The sequence below is a fragment of the Giraffa tippelskirchi genome, chromosome 7 (genome assembly GCF_054371585.1).
Source record: "Giraffa tippelskirchi isolate mGirTip1 chromosome 7, T2T-mGirTip1v1.2.pri, whole genome shotgun sequence".
Lineage (NCBI taxonomy): Eukaryota > Metazoa > Chordata > Mammalia > Artiodactyla > Giraffidae > Giraffa > Giraffa tippelskirchi.
In genome coordinates this window covers 7772687-7791832 of record NC_137281.1, presented here as the reverse complement: position 1 = coordinate 7791832, position 19146 = coordinate 7772687, and the positions used below count along the sequence as shown (strand labels likewise).

Below are 19146 nucleotides of genomic sequence, written 5' to 3'. Positions count from 1 at the left end.
TTATTTATTTTCACTTAAAATTTCCTCTGAACACAGCTGCACTGGCTTCAAAAACATTTCAGTCACATCTCTTCCCTATTTGAAAACCCTCTCCAAGTGTCTTTTTTAATTTGAATGTCCATTTCTTGGCCTCCTTGTGAGGCCGCACACCTTTCTGTTTATATATTGGTAATATTGTATCTCCTGAGAGCCATTTAGGGGCCCTGTTTGGTTCCTCAGGGGCCTGCCAGCTGGCGCTAGTGGTAAAGAACCCACTTGCCAATGCAGGAGACGTAAGACACTCTGTTTCAGTCCCTGGGTCGGGAAGATTCCCTGCAGGAGGGCATGGCAACCCACTCCAGTATTCTCGCCTGGAGAGCTCTGTGGACAGAGGAGCCTGGGAGGCTACAATCCATGGGGTCGCAAAGAGTCGGACACGACTGAAGTGACTTAGCACGTACACACATTACTTCCTTAAGGCCTTGATGGTGTCATCATGATGTGGGGTTAAGGAGACGGGGATGTTAAACAGGAGAAGGGTCTGAAGGGGAAGAGAGTTGAGGGAGGTTCTGTGTTAGCTGGCTATTGCTGTGTAACAAATTACCCCAAAACTTGTTAGCTTAAAGTCATAACAGTAATTTCTCATTACTGATAGTTTCTGTGGGCTTCCCTGGTGGTTCAGTAGTGAAGAATCTGTGCCAATGCAGGAGACCCAGGTTCGATCTCTGGGTCGCACGGTATTCTTGCCTGGGAAATCCTATGGTCAGAGGAGCCTGGTGGGCTACAGTCCATGGGGTCACAAAGAGTCGGACACAACTGAGGGACTAAACAACAATAACCACAGTTCCTGTGGGTCAGGGATTCAGGAGTGGCTTACGTGAGTGGCTGTGTTTGGGATATCGAGGGAAGTTGCCGTCAGGTAGGGCCACAGTCATCTGAAGGCTTGACTGGAGTCGACTTCCATGGCTGGAAAATTGTTGCTGGCTCTTGGCTCTTGGTCAGATTCCTTTGGTGTGGACCTCTGTGGGCTTGCTCGAGTGTCCTCGCAACATGGCAGCTGGATTCCTCCAGAGAGAGAAGCCCAAGCAGCCAAGGTAGAAACTTCCCACAGAGCCTCACCTCGTCACACAGCGTCACTTCTGTCATACCCAGTCCGTCACACAGAGCAGCCCGATTTAGTGTGGGAGGGAACAGCCCAGGGGCGTGATACCCGGAGGTGAGGATTGTTTGGGGCCATATTGGAGGCTGCTGTACTAGTTCGCTAGAGCTACTAGCAGGGTTTGTGGGAGCACAGTACCACAGATGGGGCGGCTTAAACCACAGACATTCACCATCTCTCAGATCCAGAGGCTTGAAGACTGAGATTAAGGTGTCGGCAGAGCTGGTTTCCTGGTGAGGGGGCTGATCTGCTCCCAGCCCCTCCCCTTGGCTTGCAGACAACCACTCCTCACATGACTTGACGTCTGCCCTCGGTACATGCGTGTGTCCAGAGTTCCTCTTCTTGTAAGGACACCAGTCATAATGAACTAGTGACCTCATTTTAATTTAATCACATCTGTGAACATCCTGTCTCCAAATACAATGGCATTCTGAGGTTCCGGAGGTAGGACTTCAACACAGGAATTTTCTTTTATTAATTTTTTTTACTTTTGGTCACACTGGCTCTCGGTTGCTATGTGAGGGCTTTCTCTGGTTGCAGCGAGCAGGGGCTACTCTCTAGTTGCAGTGGCTTCTGTTGTGGGGCACAGGCTCTAGGCACACAGGCTTCCGTAGGTATGGCACACAGGCTTAGCTGCCCCACAGCAAGTGGAATCTTCTGGGGCCAGGGATTGAACCCATCTCCCCTGCATTGGCAGGCGGATTCTTACCCACTGCGCCACCAGGAAAGTCACAAGACAGGGATTTTTGTAGCGACACAGCTCAACCCATAACAGCTCCCAGCCTCCCTTCCAGCCTTGCCCCCCTAGAATCAGATGGGTTTTAGTCCCTTTCTCTTTTTCCCTCCATTCTCTCAGGGCCAGCCCCTTCTCCTCAGAACAATTTACCTGAGCCAGGATCTTTTCCCCACGTTAACTCTGTCGGAGAGATAGAGGCCAGAAGGATAGAGGAAACCGAAATCTGACTTCTGGCTCCCTGTCAAGTGTGATGGCGCCCAAGTACAGAGGTGGATGGCAACCGGATGTCGCATCTCAATGAAGTACTCACCTCTTCCTGTTGCGGGTCCAGATCTCATCTCCAGCGTTCTGCACCCCACCCCATGCCCTGGGAGGCTGTCTGATGTCATCTGCTGTGGCCTGAATGCTTGTGTCCACCCCCCCCCACCCCCAATTCATATGCTGAAGCCTGAATCTCCAGTGTGGCGGTATTTGGAGGTGGGCCCTTGCGGACGTATTGGAAGAATGATGTTGTAGGAGGGAGGCCCTCATAAATAGGATTGGTGCCCTTATAAGAGAAGTGAGAGAAATGTCTGTCTCTGCTAACTTTTTTTTTCCTACAGCTTTTTAAGTTTTTTTATTATTTATTTTTGGCTGTGCTGGGTCTTCGTCCTTGCTGTACGGGTTTCTCTCTAATTGTGATGAGCAGGAGCTACCCTCTAGCTGCTGTTGGCGGGGCCTCTTGTTGTGGTGGCTTCTCTGTGAAGCACGGGCTCTTAGGGCACATAGGCCTCAGTAGTTGAGGCCCATGGGCTCAGCAGTTGTAGGTCTTGGGCTCAATTGTTGTGTTGCACAGGCTTAGTTGTTCCTCAGCATGTGGGATCTTTCTGGACCAGGGCTCAAACCCCTGTCTCCTGCATTGGCAGGCGGATTCCTCACCAGTGAGCTGCCAGGGAAGCCCCCAACTTTTATTTTTATAAGGGCAACGGTGCGAGTTGGCCAGCTGCCAAAATCAGTTCAATTCAGTCGCTCAGTCGTGTCCGACTCTTTGCAACCCCATGGACTGCAGCACCTCAGGCCTCCCTGTCCATCACCAACTCCCGGAGTTTACTCAAACTCTCATGTACATTGGGTTGGTGATGCCATCCAACCGTCTCATCCTCTGCTGTCCCCTTCTCCTCTTGCCCTCAATCTTTCCCAGCATCAGGGTCTTTTCCAGTGAGTCAGTTCTTCGCATCAGGTGGCCAAAGTATTGGAGCTTCAGCATCAGTCCTTACAGTGACTATTCAGTACTGATTTCCTTTAGGATGGACTGGTTGGATCTTCTTGCAGTCCAAGGGACTCTCAAGAGTCTTCTCCAACACCATTCATCTAAAAAATATATTTATTAGAGTGGACTCTCACTGGGAACACAATAAGCAGGTCTTGGGCTTCTCAGCTTCCAGAACTGGGAGGAAGAAATTTCTGTCATTTAAGACACCCAGGCTGTGGCATTTTTGTTATGGCAGCCTGGAACTGACCAACACAGTATCTGTGGGCTCCCCTGCTGTACGCCTTCCTGTTGCTTTGGACCAGTGAGATCACAGTCCAGGTATCAGAAGAGGAAAGAGGAAGCTGGGGTGTTTATACTCCGAGATCCATCCAGAAATCAGGAAATCATCCAGGGAAGAGAGTGAAGTTGGCGTATATATCCTCCCAGATGAGTCCTGGCTGACCTAGAGGTGGTGGTAACAGCTCCCCGCAGGTACATTCCTGGGAGTTGTACCATCTCAGTCAAAATCAGGTTGATTTACAGAAAATAATGAAGAGATGTGACATTTCTTGCAGACCTGACCTGGAGGATGGAGGTGAAGTCTGTTGGAGCTGTCATAGCACCCATGGGTGGCAAGCAGGGTGCTGTTTCCCTGCACGTCTTTTCTTGCACATCCTGGGGACCTTTAGGTGCTGGGGGAAGACCTCCCAGGAGGTCTCCATGGAGAAAGGGTCCTGCCAGTGGACAGAACAGGCATGGGCTGTCTTTCGGGCACTGAGTGGAGTGAAGTGAAGTATTAGTCACCCAGTCATGTCTGACTCTTTGCAACCCCAAGGACTAGAGCCCGCCAGGCTTCTCTGTCCATGGAATTCTCCAGACAAGAATACTGAAATGGGTTGCTATTTCCTTCTCCAGGGGATCTTCCCAACCAAGGGATGGAATCCAGGTCTCCCACATTCCAGGCAGATTCTTTACTGTCTGAGCCACATGCTGGGCTGAGCTCTGTTTAATCTGGAGACTCAGGGGACACAGCTCTGTTCCCTGTGTTTGAAACGCCTTACTTGGAAGAGGAAGTTGACTTTTATTTTATCAGGGCCAAAGCAGGAACTAGCCAGCTGCTAATAATCTGAAGTTATTCTGAAGTGAAGTCCCTCAGTCGTGTCCGACTCTTTGTGACCCCATGGACTGTAGCCTACAAGGCTTCTCTGTCCATGGAATTTTCCAGGCAAGAGTACTGGAGTGGGTTGCCATTTCTTCTCCAGGCTGCTAATAATAAATTGCACTAATTCATTCAAGAAATATTTACTAAGCTCCTTAGTGGGTTTTTAGGGCTTCCCAAGTGGTGCTAAGTGGTAAAGCACCCACCTGTGGATGCAGGACACTTATCATGAGGGTTCAGTCCCTGGGTGAGGAAAGATCTTCCTGGAGGAGGACATGGCAACCCACTCCAGTATTTTTGCCTGGAGAATCTCATGGACAGAGGAGTCTGGTCGGCTATAGTCCATGGGGTCTCAAAGAGCTGGACACAACTGAAGCAACCTAGGTCCTTAGTGGGTTTGCAAACCCTTCAACACCTTCCCCCTGCTCCTCACCAGAGGGGACACAAAGATGCCGGAAGAACAGGGGGACTACTTAGGGTCTCTGAAGGCAGAGCTCTCACAGCCCAGCACTCCAGACAGCATCAGCGCATCCTATGTGTTTGTTAGGAGTTGAAATGTGTGAATTGTGTCCCCTTAAAAGATGGGTTGAAATCCTAACCCCCAGTACCTCAGGATGTGATATTTGGGAAAGGAGTCTTTACACATGTAATGAGTTAAGATGAGGGCTTCCCTGGTGGCTCAGTGGTAAAGAATCTTCCTTCCAATGCAGGAGACGTGAGTTCGACCCCTGAGTGGGGAAGATCCACTGAAGGAGGGCATGGCAACCAGCTCCAGTATTCTTGCCTGGAAAATTCCTGTCCCCGGAGGAGCCTGGCGGGCTACAGTCCATGGGTCGCACACACAGTGAAGTAGGATGGTCCCTTACTCCAACACGAAAGCCCAGGATGACGGAGGCAGAGATTGGCTTTCGGTGTCCAAAGCCTTGAGAGAATAATTTCCTATTGTTTTAAGCCACCCAGTTTGCAGTATGCTGTTCTAATAACCCTGTAAAACAAATAGCAGTGATAAATGAATATTGACTGAATGGGCTGAACAAGCGCTGGCTCAGCACTGAGTTCCTGGCTTAGGACACAAGCAGATTACAGCTGGCAAGTCCCCGGATGCCCTGACCCAGGGTCTGTGTTCCTGCTCGGAGCCTGGAAACCAGGGGCCATTAAGAGGACAATGGGGCTGAGTCCAGCAGGGTGGGGCCTGGCTGAACCTGGGAAGCTGCCAGAGGCTATACAGGTGTGGCCCAGGGGTGACCTACAGCTTGTAAATAAGTCCCTGAAACGCTCAGAGCCCATTAACATCACATGAGCGTTATCTTAAGGGAAGAGACTTGGACTTGTCAGTTAGATGCCTGGACCGGAACCAAACCAACCCAGCTGGAGCAGGGGGTGGGGAAGTGGGTCCCTTGGGTCATCCCCACGTGTTGATTTGAGTCCAACCAGAAAGTTTTCTGGGTGGGACAACCCTCTTGGGCCTTCTTGGACTGAAAGGAGCCAGGGAGGTTGGGTCTGTTGAACAAGGTTCATTTGAGGCTCAGCTGGGGCTCAGGAGAGTCAGTCTTATCGCCCACAACTCCAGATAAGGCCCGTTCCTCATGGCCAATGAAAGAGAAACCACCTCACTTCCAATTCAGTGCCCTGGCCCTCGGCAACCACCCACTTTTTGTGTCTATGGATTTGCTTTCTCTGGACATTTCCTATAATATGTGGTTCTTTGGCTAGGCATCATTTTTGTTTTCAACTTATTTTAAAGAAATTATCCCTGTTTCTTTTTTTAAAGATAGTTGTTTCTGGGTCTTAGGTGTGGGATGTGGATTCTCTCGCTGTGATGTGGGGCTCAGTTGCTTCATGGCATGTGGGATGTTAGTTCTCTGATCAGGGATCCAACCCGTGTCCCCAGCATCTTAACCACTGGACCACCTGGGAAGTCCCCGGTCGGGCATTGGTTTAACTCTCAGAGAGGTGATGTCACTTGTCCAGGATCGCACAGCAACTGAGGCTGAAATGGGTGCCCTTGGCCAGTGGGTGTGCATTTACCTGTGTGTCCTCTGAGTTACCCCATGAAGTACATTCTAGGCAGGGCCGAGTGAGTGGAGACCTTCAGATACTGCTCAATGGGGTGATGAAAATGTTCTGAAATGACAGTGTGTGTGGATGCCAAGCTCTGAATCCATTCTGATTTCAAAGCCACTCATCTACAAGCTGCTCAAAACCATTCTTGTATGCTTTATTTTTTCTTCCAGTTTTATTGGGATATAATTGTCATACAGCACAGTATAGATTGAAGGTGTACCCAGAATGGTTGGATTTACATGCATCATGAAGGGATGGTTACAGAGATACAACATTAAAGAAATAGAAAATTTTTTTCTTGTGGTGAGAACTCTTAGAAATTACTCTCTTTGAATTGTATACTTTAAATGGGTGAATTTTAGAGTATGTGAACTATATCTCAAAGCTGTTATTTAAAAAAAAAAACCACCCTCCTGTGCAGGGAACCCAAAGCTGGTGCTCTGTGACAACCTAGAGGAGTGGGATGGGGAGGGAGGTGGGAGGGGTCTTCAAGAGGGAGGGGACATATGTATACCTTTGGCCAATTCACGTTGAGGTATGGCAGGAACCATCACAATATTGTCAAGTAATTATCCTCTAATTTAAAAAAAAAAAAAGCTCCTGGCACATACACACTTATAGTGAGGATCAGCCATCATCACATACACAGCAAAGGGTGCTGGGAATTCCCTGGCAGTCCAGTGGTTAGGACTCTGCACTCCCACTGTAGGGAGATGGGTTCCATCCCTGGTTGCAGAACTAAGATTAAAAATTTTTTAAAAGCACAGTGTGACATTACAGGTGGGCTCTGGGGCAGGGACCAGAGGATTTTCACTTTTGCATGAGGATGTAGTTGGTGGTGGTTCAAAGAAAAAAGACAGCTTTGAGACCATCCAAGAAATTATAATGTAGGCTGTGTATTACGTGATATTCAGAGATGACTGTTAATATTTAGATGTAGTAACAGCAAGGTGCTTGTTAACATAGTTTTAAATATTCTCATCAGTCTGAGGAGCACCATGAAATGTTTACAGATGGAACGAGGAAGCCTGGGAAGGTGAGGTAAAGATGCCCAAGAATGGCAACGCATTGAAAACAGCGTTTAGTGGCAGTTTTAGTTCTGCATAAGATCTCAGAGATAATGTTATGTATATCCCTTGAGGGGGAACCAGGACCCTGTCCCAAGCCCACACTAATGTTTCTTTCTTTTTTTCTTAATAATGAGAATTTTCAAAATAAATATCTATTTATTTGGCTGCACCAGGTCTTCGTTGTGGCATGTAGGACCTCTAGTTGTGTGTGTGTGTGTGCGCGCGCGTGCGCACGTGTGCCCGTGTGCACGCACGTGCACCCACATGCACTCAGTCGTGTCCAACTCTGCGACCCCATGGACTGTAGGCCGCCAGGTTCCTCTGTCCATGAGATTCTCCAGGCAAGAAGACTAAAGTAGGATGTCATTTCCTTCTCCAGAGGATCTTCCTGACCCAGGGATCGAAGCCATGTCTCTTGTGTCTCCTGCATTGGCGGGTGGGTTCTTTACCCCCTGAACCATAGTAGCCGCACGCAAGCTCTTAGTTGAGGCATGTAGACTCTTCGTTGCAGCATGTGGGATCTAGTTTCCAGGCCAGCGATTAAACCCCAGCCCCCTGCAGACATTGAGAGCACCGAGTCTTAGCCACTGGACCACTAGGGAAGTCCGAGCACTGTTGTTTCTTGACTGGCCCTCCCTTCCCTTTTTGGCAACTGTTCGAACCTGCCCTTCGGAATTCAAGGAAGGGGACACAGAAAGGCTTTTGTGCCCCGGAGCCCTGCCACAGGATCTGGCTTCATTTCAATATGACAGGCTGACAACAGCAAAAATCAGTTTGCCACTTTGAAGTATACAACATGGTGATTTTTTAGCGCACTCAGAATCTTGCACAACCATCACCCCTATCAAATTCCTGAACATTTCCATGCCCTCAAAAAGAAGCCCATCACAATCACTCCCTATTCCCTCCCTCCCCTCAGCCCTTGGCAACCACTTTCTGTCTTTCCTGATTTGCCTGTTCTGTTTGTTTCATACAGAAAATCATACCCTATGAAGCTATTAGTCATGGTGAGACTTTTTACACCATGGAAATTGATAAATGCAGGGTTTTCTTCTCCAGGAAGCTGGTTGTCAAGAGTTTACCAGTGCACCCTAGTTCCTGAGACAGGAGAACAGAAGAGTTAAAAGTTCTCAGATCAGGAGTACTGTCCCTCAGGGGGCATTTTGGGAACATATAAGGGCGTTCTGAGTTGTCACAATTGTTTTTCGACACTAGCAGACGGAGCACTGAGTGGTCAGGATTGCTAAAAGTGAACACGGAAGAATTATCCTGCACACCCATGACTTTTCAACAATCTGTTGGACATTTGTACAGCTGAAAAAATCTGCTTCTGAGTCTCACATCTATTTTGCATGTATTATAAGCCCCTCTGCTTCTTTTTTTCCACGTCACCGAATCTTTGGGGAAACAAGGTCATTCATCCTGTAGCCAGTGTTTCAGTTCCTGAACTTGGCTGATCTTGTCCTCATGGTGTTGATTCACTGGCAATTTTATCCCCCTGTTTTCTGAAAACGGCTGATTACAGTGAGAGGCCTGATTGGATTCAGGTTCCTTTTTTTGTTTGTTTTTTAAGCAGGGGAAGGCTAAGGAGGAACATTTGTAGACGGTGAAGGGACCTCTTGTCACCTGATGGGCAGTGGGAGCGCTGCTTGTCCCTCTTTCAGTGTTTCCGGGCTGCTGGGGGCTCTGGTGATGCCCGCCTCACCCCTCCCCCCACCTCAGTAAAATTCTTCATCAATCTTGTGCCTGAGTTTGGCAGCTGTGGACAAGCGTTGCCTGACATACCATCTATGGGCTTCCCTGGTGGCTCAGTGGTAAAGAATGCAGAGGACATGGATTCAGTCCCTGTTCTGGGAGGATCCCATGTGCCACGGAGAAACTAAGCTGTGTGCCACAAGTACTGAATCCACATGCTGCAACTACTGAAACTGTGCCCTGAAGCCTGTGCTCCACAGCAAGAGAAGCCACCGCAATGAGAAGCCTGCTCGCCGCAACCAGAAGAAAGCCCTCACAGCAATGAAGACCCAATGCGGCCAAAACATAAATAATTTTTTTAAAAGTTAGTTACAGTATGACAGGGAAAGGGTCTTCCTGCTCTCAACTTTAAAAAGATGCACAACGTGAGGGCTGCAAGTTAAGTTTTACTTGGGCCAAAATGAAGACTGCAGCCCGGGAGACAGCACCTCAGATAGCTCTGAGAACCTGCTCCAAAGAGGTAGCGGGGGAAGGTCAATATGTGTGATTTTGGTGAAGGGGGAGTTCATGCAATGAAGCACTTATCTTACAAAAGGTCTCCTACTAGTCACCAAGGAGCAGGTATCACCGTGAAGGCATTTAGTGCTTTTCTAGATATGAGAAAATAACTAATGATATCTAACTAATCTCAGTCAGTGCAGTCACTCAGTCGTGTCCAACTCTTGCGACCCCATGGACTGCAATATACCAGGCTTCCCTGTCCTTCACTATCTCCCAGAGTTTGCTCAAACTCATGTCCATTGAGTCGGTGATGCCATCCAACCATCTCATCCTCTTTCGCGAGCATCAGCGTCTTTTCCAATGAGTCAGCTCTTCAGGGGCTTCAGCTTCAGCATCAGTCCTTCCAATGAATATTCAGGATTGGACCCAGAATATACCAACAATCGTCAGGAATCTTTTTTGAAACGAGGGAAACTGAGAAGAGTTGCTACCTGCCATGTGTCTTCCAAGGTTCTGGCCTGCCTGCCTGCATATTCCCGCTTCTCTGACTTTCTGGCCACGTGGCTTGGGCAAGTTACTTCACCTCTGTGCATCTAGGGTTTTTCCTCGCTGTACCTTCAGAGAGAATTGCTGTGAAGATGGGACGAGGTTGGTAGGCCAGGTAAGTGTTAATAGCTGGTTGCCAAAATAAATGAATGTTGGACGCTGAGAGGCGGGAGCCCGGGCCCAGCAGGACCCTGTCCCCCTCCTCCTGGCTGCCTTCCCAGCCGGTGTCCTGGCACACCCCTGGAGAAGGGAGGGGCTCCGGCCTCACCTGTCAGGGCCACTCAGCCGCCCTGCCACCCCGCCTCCCAGAGCCTCCGGAAGGCAGAGTAGATACTGGGCGGGGTTTTCGGCTACAGGTACTGGAAGGTTCAGGGAGATTCTGATAGAGGAGCCGACCCCGAGGGAAAGGTGTGCAAGGTGTGCGCTGAGCTGCTGAGAGAGCCACCTTGTCGTCCAGCCACGACCAGGTGAGAGATGGAGTCGGGGAGTTCTCTTTGCCTGCGGGCGTGTGCGCGCGCGCGCACACACACACACACACACACACACACACACACACACACACACACGACACACACACACACTCGAGACTTGATCCCAGGGATCCAGGGGCAAGTGGAGACTTGGGCTCTCCACTCCTTGACCTCTGATCCCCTCTGGGCTGCACCCCCACCTCGGGGCCCCCGCAAGCCGGGCGTCCACCCCTCACAGCCCAGGCACCCACCACCCCTGCCCCCAGCACGCCAGCCGCCTGATCTTTCCTTCAGCCCCTGAGCCGGCCGCCCTCCTCAGCTCCCTTCACCTCCCTTGCTGGCAGATCTGATACTCGACCCTGTAAGGTATAGTTCAGGCCGAGGCAGAAAAGAAGGAGAGACGACCTCAATGGAAGTGGGTTACCTTTATTAGGCAAGGAGGGGCGACAGTCGGCCTAACAACCAGGCTGAGCGCAAGAGGGATCAGGGAGGCTTCATATTTAAAGGGAGGTTTGTGGAAGCGATAAGGGAAAAGTTAGTCAGGCGGGATGTTTTGGAATTTGTTGAGATGGCATTTGTAGTTGAGCAGGGGGTGATAAGTCTCTGGCAGATGTAGGGGATGGAAGGTTTCTGGACACGGGGTGATAAGTCCCAAATAGATAAAACCGGCCTGGAGCATCAGGGCCGGACCTAAAGTTTGGTTTTGTTTTCTCCGAAGTTAGATGATTTAGCAAGGGCCTTTGAGACACTTGTTTTCTTTTCTAGGCCCAAAGACTCCTTCAGATCCCCCACCCCCTCCGTCACCCCCACTCTTCCCTTCCCCGCCCAAGGCCAACTGCCGCCTCCCTCCCTCCTTCCTGTCACCTGTTGTCCAGGAAGCAACCTGAGAATGAACTGCCAGGATGGAACCGCAGTAACTAGACCTTCTGGGTCCCTCCTTGGAGACAGCTCCCCCACCTCCGGGAGGGACCAAGGGCAAGACCCTGGGTTGCAGCCCCGCCCCTGCCAGGGAGGTGGCCGTATCCCGGCTCCCTAGCTCCATCCTGAGTCAGCGCTTCCATTCTAGGCTGGACCTAAAGTTGGGGATTTCAAAGCAGTAGCCCCACATTTTTGTCTTAAGCTCTTTCCCAGCGTTGTGATCATGGGGTGAATTTCAGGGAGAGGAGTGAACGCGGCGAAGCTGCCCACGCCCAGCGTAGGTGTGGAGGAGGTCCTGCGGCTGGGCGGGCACTGAGCTGGGTACCCAAGCCGACATGGGGGAGGAGGCGGGAAGGGAAGGGGTTTTCAGAGCTGATGGAGCCGGACTTGCAAATTACAGGGTGAGCTCTGGTGTGAGGACAGATGAGGGCAAGGAGGGGAGGCTGCGGCCAGACTCCCAGAGCGGAGTGGATGAGGCCAGGCCTGGGACAGAGAGGCGTGGATGAGAACGAGAACGTTTAAAATGAGTCATGGGCAGGTTTTGGGGACCTCAATTTTCTGAGGGACCTGGAGGCTGGATTCCCCCTGCAAAGTTGGGGCTCCTTTCAGTTCCCTATCCTACCGCAACCCCCAATGGGATGACCCCCCAGGGGTCCGTCCCCCTCTCATCCCTCCCCGAAGGGTGTGATGCAGCTGTAAGGACAGAGGGCAGATAAGGAGATGGACTTCCTGACCTCAGAGGGCTGGAGGGAAAGGCAGGCTCCTCCTACTTGCCTTGGATCAGGACTTTGCCCAGGACTCCAGCTGTCGGGTTTTTCCCTGCTGGAGCGCACCCCCGAAGTCATGGGGAAAGGGTACGGGGCAGGCCTGCTTTCTGGGTTTCCTCCTTTCCCCACCTCCCTCCCCAGCCTTGGCCCTTCTCCAAGCCTGCCGCTCACCCCCTCTCTGACCAGTCTCTGGGCCTCAGTTTCCTTAGCCTTTTTTTTTTTTTTTTTTGGTTGCCGCTGGGTCTTCCTTGATGCTGGTAGGCTTTCTCTAGCTGCGGTAAGCACAGACTACTTTTCACTGGGATGTGAGGGCTTCTCATTGTGGTGGCTTCTCTTGTTTCGGTTCCTGGGTTCTAGAGCAACGTCTCAGTAGTTGTGGTGCACAAGCTGAGTTGCACGTGGCATGTGAAATATTCCCTGACCAGAGATCGAACCCGTGTCCCCTGCATTGGCAGGTGGATTCTTAACCACTGGACCCCCAGGGAAGTCCTCAACTCTATTTTTTTTTAAATCAAACTTCAATCATGGCAGGTGAATCACAGACACTCACTCACTCACTCTCTGAATAACAGCCCCCAGAGTCAGCTCCATCCGTTGTGTCTGTATCTGACCGAAGCAGCTACTTTGTTTGTCTCAGAATTCCCAACCTCTGATGAAACTGATTTCTCCTCTAGGTCTGCCCTCCTCACAGTCATGTCTGACTTCTCCCAATGCGGTGTGTGATCTGTGGTCTAAATGCTAGATTTGACCATGACTCCTGCACCCAAAGGGGCTTCCCAGGTGGCACTAGTGGTAAAGAACCTGCTTGCCAGTGCAAGAGATGCAAGAGACGTGGGTTCAATCCCTGGGTCCAGATGATCCCCTGGAGGAGGGCATGGCAACCCACTCCAGTATTCTTGCCTGGAGAATCCCATGGACAGAGGGGCCTGGCGGGCTACAGTCCATAGGGTCGCACAGAGTTGGACACAACTGAAGCGACTTAGTATGCACACACACACACAACCAATAGGAAAAGTGGAAACCCACTGGTCACTGCCCATAGCCCTAGCCACAGAGAGATGTGGTTACCGAGTCGAGTGCGTTGCAGGCTGGGCTGAGTGACTGGAGTCTTCATATTCAGTGGCCTTATCTGGAGCTTGTGGGCAATAGGGCTGAGACTCTCATGAGCAAAAGCTGAGCTTTGAAATGAAACTTTAAAACACAGTTTATCTTATTTTTGATAGTGCTGGATCCTTGTTGCTGCACACTGGCTTTCTCTAGCTGCGGCAAGGGCAGAGGGAGCTACTCTTCATTGTGGCACGTGGGCTTCTCATTGCAGTGGCTTCTCTTGTTGCAGAGCATTGCCCCTAGAACACCAGCTCAGTGGTTGCAGTGCACGAGCTCCACATGTGGAATCTTCCCCGACCAGGAATTGAACATGTGTCCCCTGCTTGCACTGTACCACCAGGGAAGTCCTTTGAAATGAACCTTACTCAGCAATCCCAAATTCCCTGGCTCCTCTCTTTCAATGCAAAAGGGGCTAGAAGAGGTCATACTACCCAGACGTCTATTTCTGGCTGCGTTCAACACCTGGGGATTCTCAAAGAGCCCACACCCCTAGCTGAGTTGGTTCGATTCAAATCCAGGCATCTAGTTGACAAGCCTGAGTCTCTTCTGGAAAGGGAACCCTCTAGCGATCTTACTGGGCTCAGAGGGTTTCAGTGACATGAATCAGAAGCAAGGCTGTGGCTTCATTAGGTCCTGTGGTAACTTTTCTCAGTCATAATACCCAAAAGGACAATATCTGCATGGCTTCTGGCAGCTTCCCGGCTTCAATCAGGCCACACCTAGCTTGATTTAACCCCAACGTTCTCTGCTTAGTGGCCATTTTTAAAATATTTATTTATTACGGCTGCACTGAATCTTCATTGCTGCATGCAGGCTTTCTCTATGCAGCGAGCCAGGGCTACTCCCTCCCTAGCTGCGGTGCGTGGGCTTCTCACTTCAGTGGCTTCACTTGTAGAGGAGCACAGGCTCTAGCGCTCAGGCTCAGTAGTTACGGCACACGGACTTAGTTGCTCCTTGGCACGTGGGATCTTCCTGAACCAGGGATCAAACCCATGTCCCCTGCATTGGCAGGAAGAGTCTTATCCACCGAGCCACCAGGGGAAGCCCCCTTAATGGCCACTTGGTTCAGCAGCTGGCCCAGGAACACAAGCCCTAGACCAAATCAAATAGAATCTTTTATCCCTAAGCTACTGTGGTGCACAGCCTCCGGGGTATGCTGTGGTTAAAGCTTGCTCAGGAGGAAGAGATGTATTTTAACCTCGGTGGGAACTCCGTGTTCACAGAGAAGGAAGAAGGAAGTCTTTGAAAGAGTCAAGAGAACAGAAAGCCGTCATTCTCAGGACTCTTCCCAGACACTGGCATTCCCATTCACGCAGAGTCCACACCTGCTCAAATCTGGTCAGACCCGGATTTTCCCTGGGGCAACGTGTGTTGGCCCAGCCTAGACTTCAGAAGGACAAAGTCCATCAGTCTTTCTAGATGTGATCTTAGCAATAATAAGGTGTTCACTGTGATGACATTACTTAATTACATCCTTACTGGCTTCTAGCCACAAAATGGGGAGTCAGAACCAATTCCTTTCCCTGCTCTTCTTTCCTTACAGCTGCTTTTTTAAATGCTCAGCAACCATACCTTCAAAGTCTCATCCTTTGTTGGGGGGGTCTTTGATTTGTTTGAAATAATCTCAGTCAACAGCTTAATTAACTGCTTCTCTCTACAAACCACCGGGTCAAAGTTTATGATCCAGGATGGGGAATTCTCAACGCCCTGGACCTCCTCAAATGAGGTTGCAGGAGCATGTGGCATGAGAGGATGGTCATGTCCCAGGTCTCCAGTGGGTCCCTAGGACTGGCCACCAACTGAGGGTCCTCGGCTTTGCACGGAAAGGAATTCAAGAGCAAACCACAGAAAAGTGAAAGCAAGTTTATTCAGAGAGATACACAGTCCATGGGCTTCCCAGGTGAGTGGTAAAGAACCCACCTGCCAATGCAGGAGACGTAAGAGACATGGGTTCAATCCCTGGGTTGGGAAGATGCCCTGGAGGAGGGCATGGCAACCCACTCCAGGATTCTTGCCTGGAGAATCCTTTGGACAGAGGAGCCTGGCAGGCTACAGTCCATAGGGTCACAAAGAGTTGGACACGGCTGAAGCGAGTTAGCATGCACGCACACATCCTATAGGCAGAATTCGGACCATCTCAGAAAGTGAGAGCCACCCAGAGATACAGGGTGGTTAGTTTTTACAAGCTGGGATGTTTCATAGGCTAAGAAGTGGAAAGATTATTCCAGCTATCTTGGAGAAGGGAGAGAGAGTTCCAGGAACTAGGTCATCGCCTGCTTTTTGACTGTATATAGTCAGTCTTAGAACTGTCATGGCACCTGTGGGTGTGTCATTTAGCATATGCTAATTATTCCAATGATCGTATAATGAGGCTCAAGGTCTACTGGAAGTCAAATCTTCTGCCATCTTGGACGTAATTCTCACCAGTTCTTGTCGCATCCTGTTTTTCTCAACATCTGTGTCATTCTTCAAGGATGTGTCCTGCCCCCTTCCCTCCTGTCTCAATACCAGAGTGAGTCCCACGTATTTTCAGAAGATCTGTCTGATGCAACCACCCTACTCCTGGAACTAACTTCTGTTGTAACCAGAGTTGAAAAGAACATGTTGTATAGTTGTTCAAATATTAGCAGATTTTCTAGGATTTCTTTTTTTTTTTTTTAATTTATTTACTTTTTAATTTTTGGCTGTGCTGGGTCTTTGTTGCTGCATGCAAGATTTCTCTAGTTGCAACAAGCAGGGACTACTCTCCAGCTGTGCATGGGTTTCTCATCGTGCTGGCTTCTCTTATTTCCGAGCATGGGCTCCAGAGCTTGGACTTCAGCCGTTGTGGCACACAGGCTTAGTTGCCCCATGGCATGATCCCGAACCAGGGATCAAACCCATGCCCTCTACACTGCAAGGCAGATTCTTCACCACTGGACCACCGGGGAAGTCCTTTCCGGGATCTCTTGACCAGTAGTTGAAGTTCCTTTGAGATGCCTGCATGTCTCTTCAGGTATCTTCGAGTTACTGGCTCCTTGTGCCCCAGCCTGCATCTGATATGTCCAGCCACACCAATCCGTACTCTCCCTTTCCAAACTGCCTGCTGTACTTTCAGAGTATGAACCTTGGGTCTTGGCTCCCAGTTCCTAGCCTGGCAGGCTGCAGTCCAAGGGGTCACAGAGAGTCAGACACGACTGAGCATGCACACACACATGCATACTCACAGTCAGTAAACATCCACATGTCAACATACGATTTGTATATGCATAGTGTACACACATGCTCACACATACACACGTGGTATTTGTTCACAACCACCCTCACACCACATATATAGTACATACTCAGTATGTACACAATAGAAATATCACTCAGATATTTTGAGTTTGGTACCAGAACCACAACAATAAAGCAAATATTGCAACAACGTAAGTTGTCGGTTTGGTTTTGGTTTCCCAGTGCATATAAAAGTTGCATTCACCCTATACTGTAGTCTATTAGGTGTGCAATAGCTTTATGTCTTAAAAAATGAACCCAATGTACACAACTTAATTAAAAACAAGTGATTGCTAAAAAATGCTCACCATCATCTGACAATCTGGGGTTGCTGCAAACCTTCAATTTGTAAAAAATAGAGTAATCATAAAGCGCAATAGAATCAAGTATGTCTCTATATACACAGCCATACAGTACAATACAATGTACATTCATATGCACACAATTTCACAGACCATAAGTACACAATGTAAAGATACCATATATACTCATGAAACGCACATGCCATGTGTGTATATATACACCCAGTGCATATACATGTGTAAACATGCACATATAAGTCCAATGGAAACACACCCATGTAACACACACTCCAGAGATGTAGCTGCATAAATGTACATGAGCACTCACACTTACATCCATGCACACGTAGAGTCAGTCCATACGCACATATTCCCAATGTCTGCACACACAGCTGTGCTGCCAGCTTCATGTACAAACCTAGGGCCTCCCTCTCCCCAGCTAACCGTTCCCTGCTCTCCCTCCCCAGACAGCCATGCTCAGCACGCAGACATTTTTCTTCTTCCCCACGGCCCCTTTCATCCTCTTTGTCTTCACGGCTTCCACCATATTTCACCTTCATCAGAGGCTAGAGAAGATGCAACCCACGTGGGAGTTAGAGGCACTGGCGCCAGCAACTACGGAGACCCCCTCGAGCCCCCAGCCGAGGCCCCAGCTGAAGGGCGTGTGGACCATCAATGCCATAGGCCGCCTGGGGAACCAGATGGGGGAGTACGCCACCCTGTACGCCCTGGCCAAGATGAACGGGCGCGCCGCCTTCATCCCGCCCCAGATGCACAGCACGCTGGCCCCCATCTTCCGAATCACCCTCCCGGTCCTGCACGACGCCACGGCCAGGAGCATCCCCTGGCAGAACTACCACCTGAACGACTGGATGGAGGAGCAGTACCGCCACATCCCAGGGGAGTACGTGCGCTTCACTGGCTACCCCTGCTCCTGGACCTTCTACCACCACCTCCGCACCGAGATCCTCCAGGAGTTCACCCTGCACACCCACGTGCGTGAGGAAGCCCAGAACTTTCTGCGGGGCCTGCGGGTGAACGGCAGCCGGCCGAGCACCTACGTGGGGGTCCACGTGCGCCGAGGGGACTACGTCCATGTTATGCCCAATGTGTGGAAGGGCGTGGTGGCCGACCGGCGCTACCTAGAGAAGGCCCTGGACTGGTTCCGCGCTCGCTACAGCGCCCCCATCTTTGTGGTCTCCAGCAATGGCATGGCCTGGTGTCAGGAAAACATCAACGCCTCCCGCGGTGACGTGGTCTTTGCCGGCAATGGCATCGAGGGCTCGCCCGCCAAGGATTTTGCCTTGCTCACGCAGTGTAATCACACGATCATGACCATTGGGACGTTCGGGATCTGGGCCGCCTACCTCGCAGGTGGAGAGACCATCTACCTAGCCAATTACACCCTCCCAGACTCTCCCTTCCTCAAAGTCTTTAAGCCAGAGGCAGCCTTCCTGCCAGAGTGGATTGGGATCCCTGCCGACCTGTCCCCACTCCTTAAGCACTGATGTTGGCTGGTTCTCGGCACCCCATTCTCCTTTTTGGACTCCCCGAGATCAGTTCCAGCATCCCAGTTGTGCATTAAAGGGTGAACTCAACAGTCTTGGGGTGCTCAAACCCTGCATATTCCAAAGAGAGTATTGACCCGTGACTGGCTCCTGGCACATATCCATCTCTAGATGGGTCTGTAAACACAATTATTTTGTTCTGCTTGGTTTGTTTGGGTTTTTTTTGGCCATGCCACTTGGCATGTGAGATCTCCTTTCCCTAACCAGGGATCAGCACCTCCTGCATTGGAAGTGTGGAGTCTTAACCACTGGACCGCCAAGGAAGTCCTCGGCTTCTTCTTTATTTCCGTTTTAGTGAAACACAGTTTATAGACAATAATAGTCACTCACTTCGGAGAAGGCAATGGCACCCCACTCCAGTACTCTTGCCTGGAAAATCCCATGGACGGAGGAGCCTGGTAGGCTGCAGTCCATGGGGTCGTGAAGAGTCGGACACGACTGAGCGACTTCACTTTCACTTTTCTTTTTTTTTCCTCTCAGTCTGCACAAACGTCTACAAAAAAACCAAGTTACATATGATACAGGCTTTTTACACACAGTAGTTTAAACAATTATGTATTTTTACTACCAGAAAGAAAAAAAAAATAAACGAATCATTTTTGCTGTTTTTATACAA

The 19146-nt window shown here is 50.1% G+C and overlaps 1 protein-coding gene across 1 annotated transcript; it reads left to right on the top strand.

Moving 5' to 3' along the window:
* Positions 1 to 10476: 10476 nt before the first annotated feature.
* On the top strand, positions 10477 to 19146 carry FUT2 (fucosyltransferase 2 (H blood group)). The gene is made up of 2 exons (XM_081515356.1): positions 10477 to 10607; positions 17430 to 19146. Exon 2 carries the CDS (start codon positions 17436 to 17438, stop codon positions 18468 to 18470), a length of 1035 nt encoding a protein of 344 aa, XP_081371482.1. The 5' UTR covers positions 10477 to 10607; positions 17430 to 17435; the 3' UTR covers positions 18471 to 19146.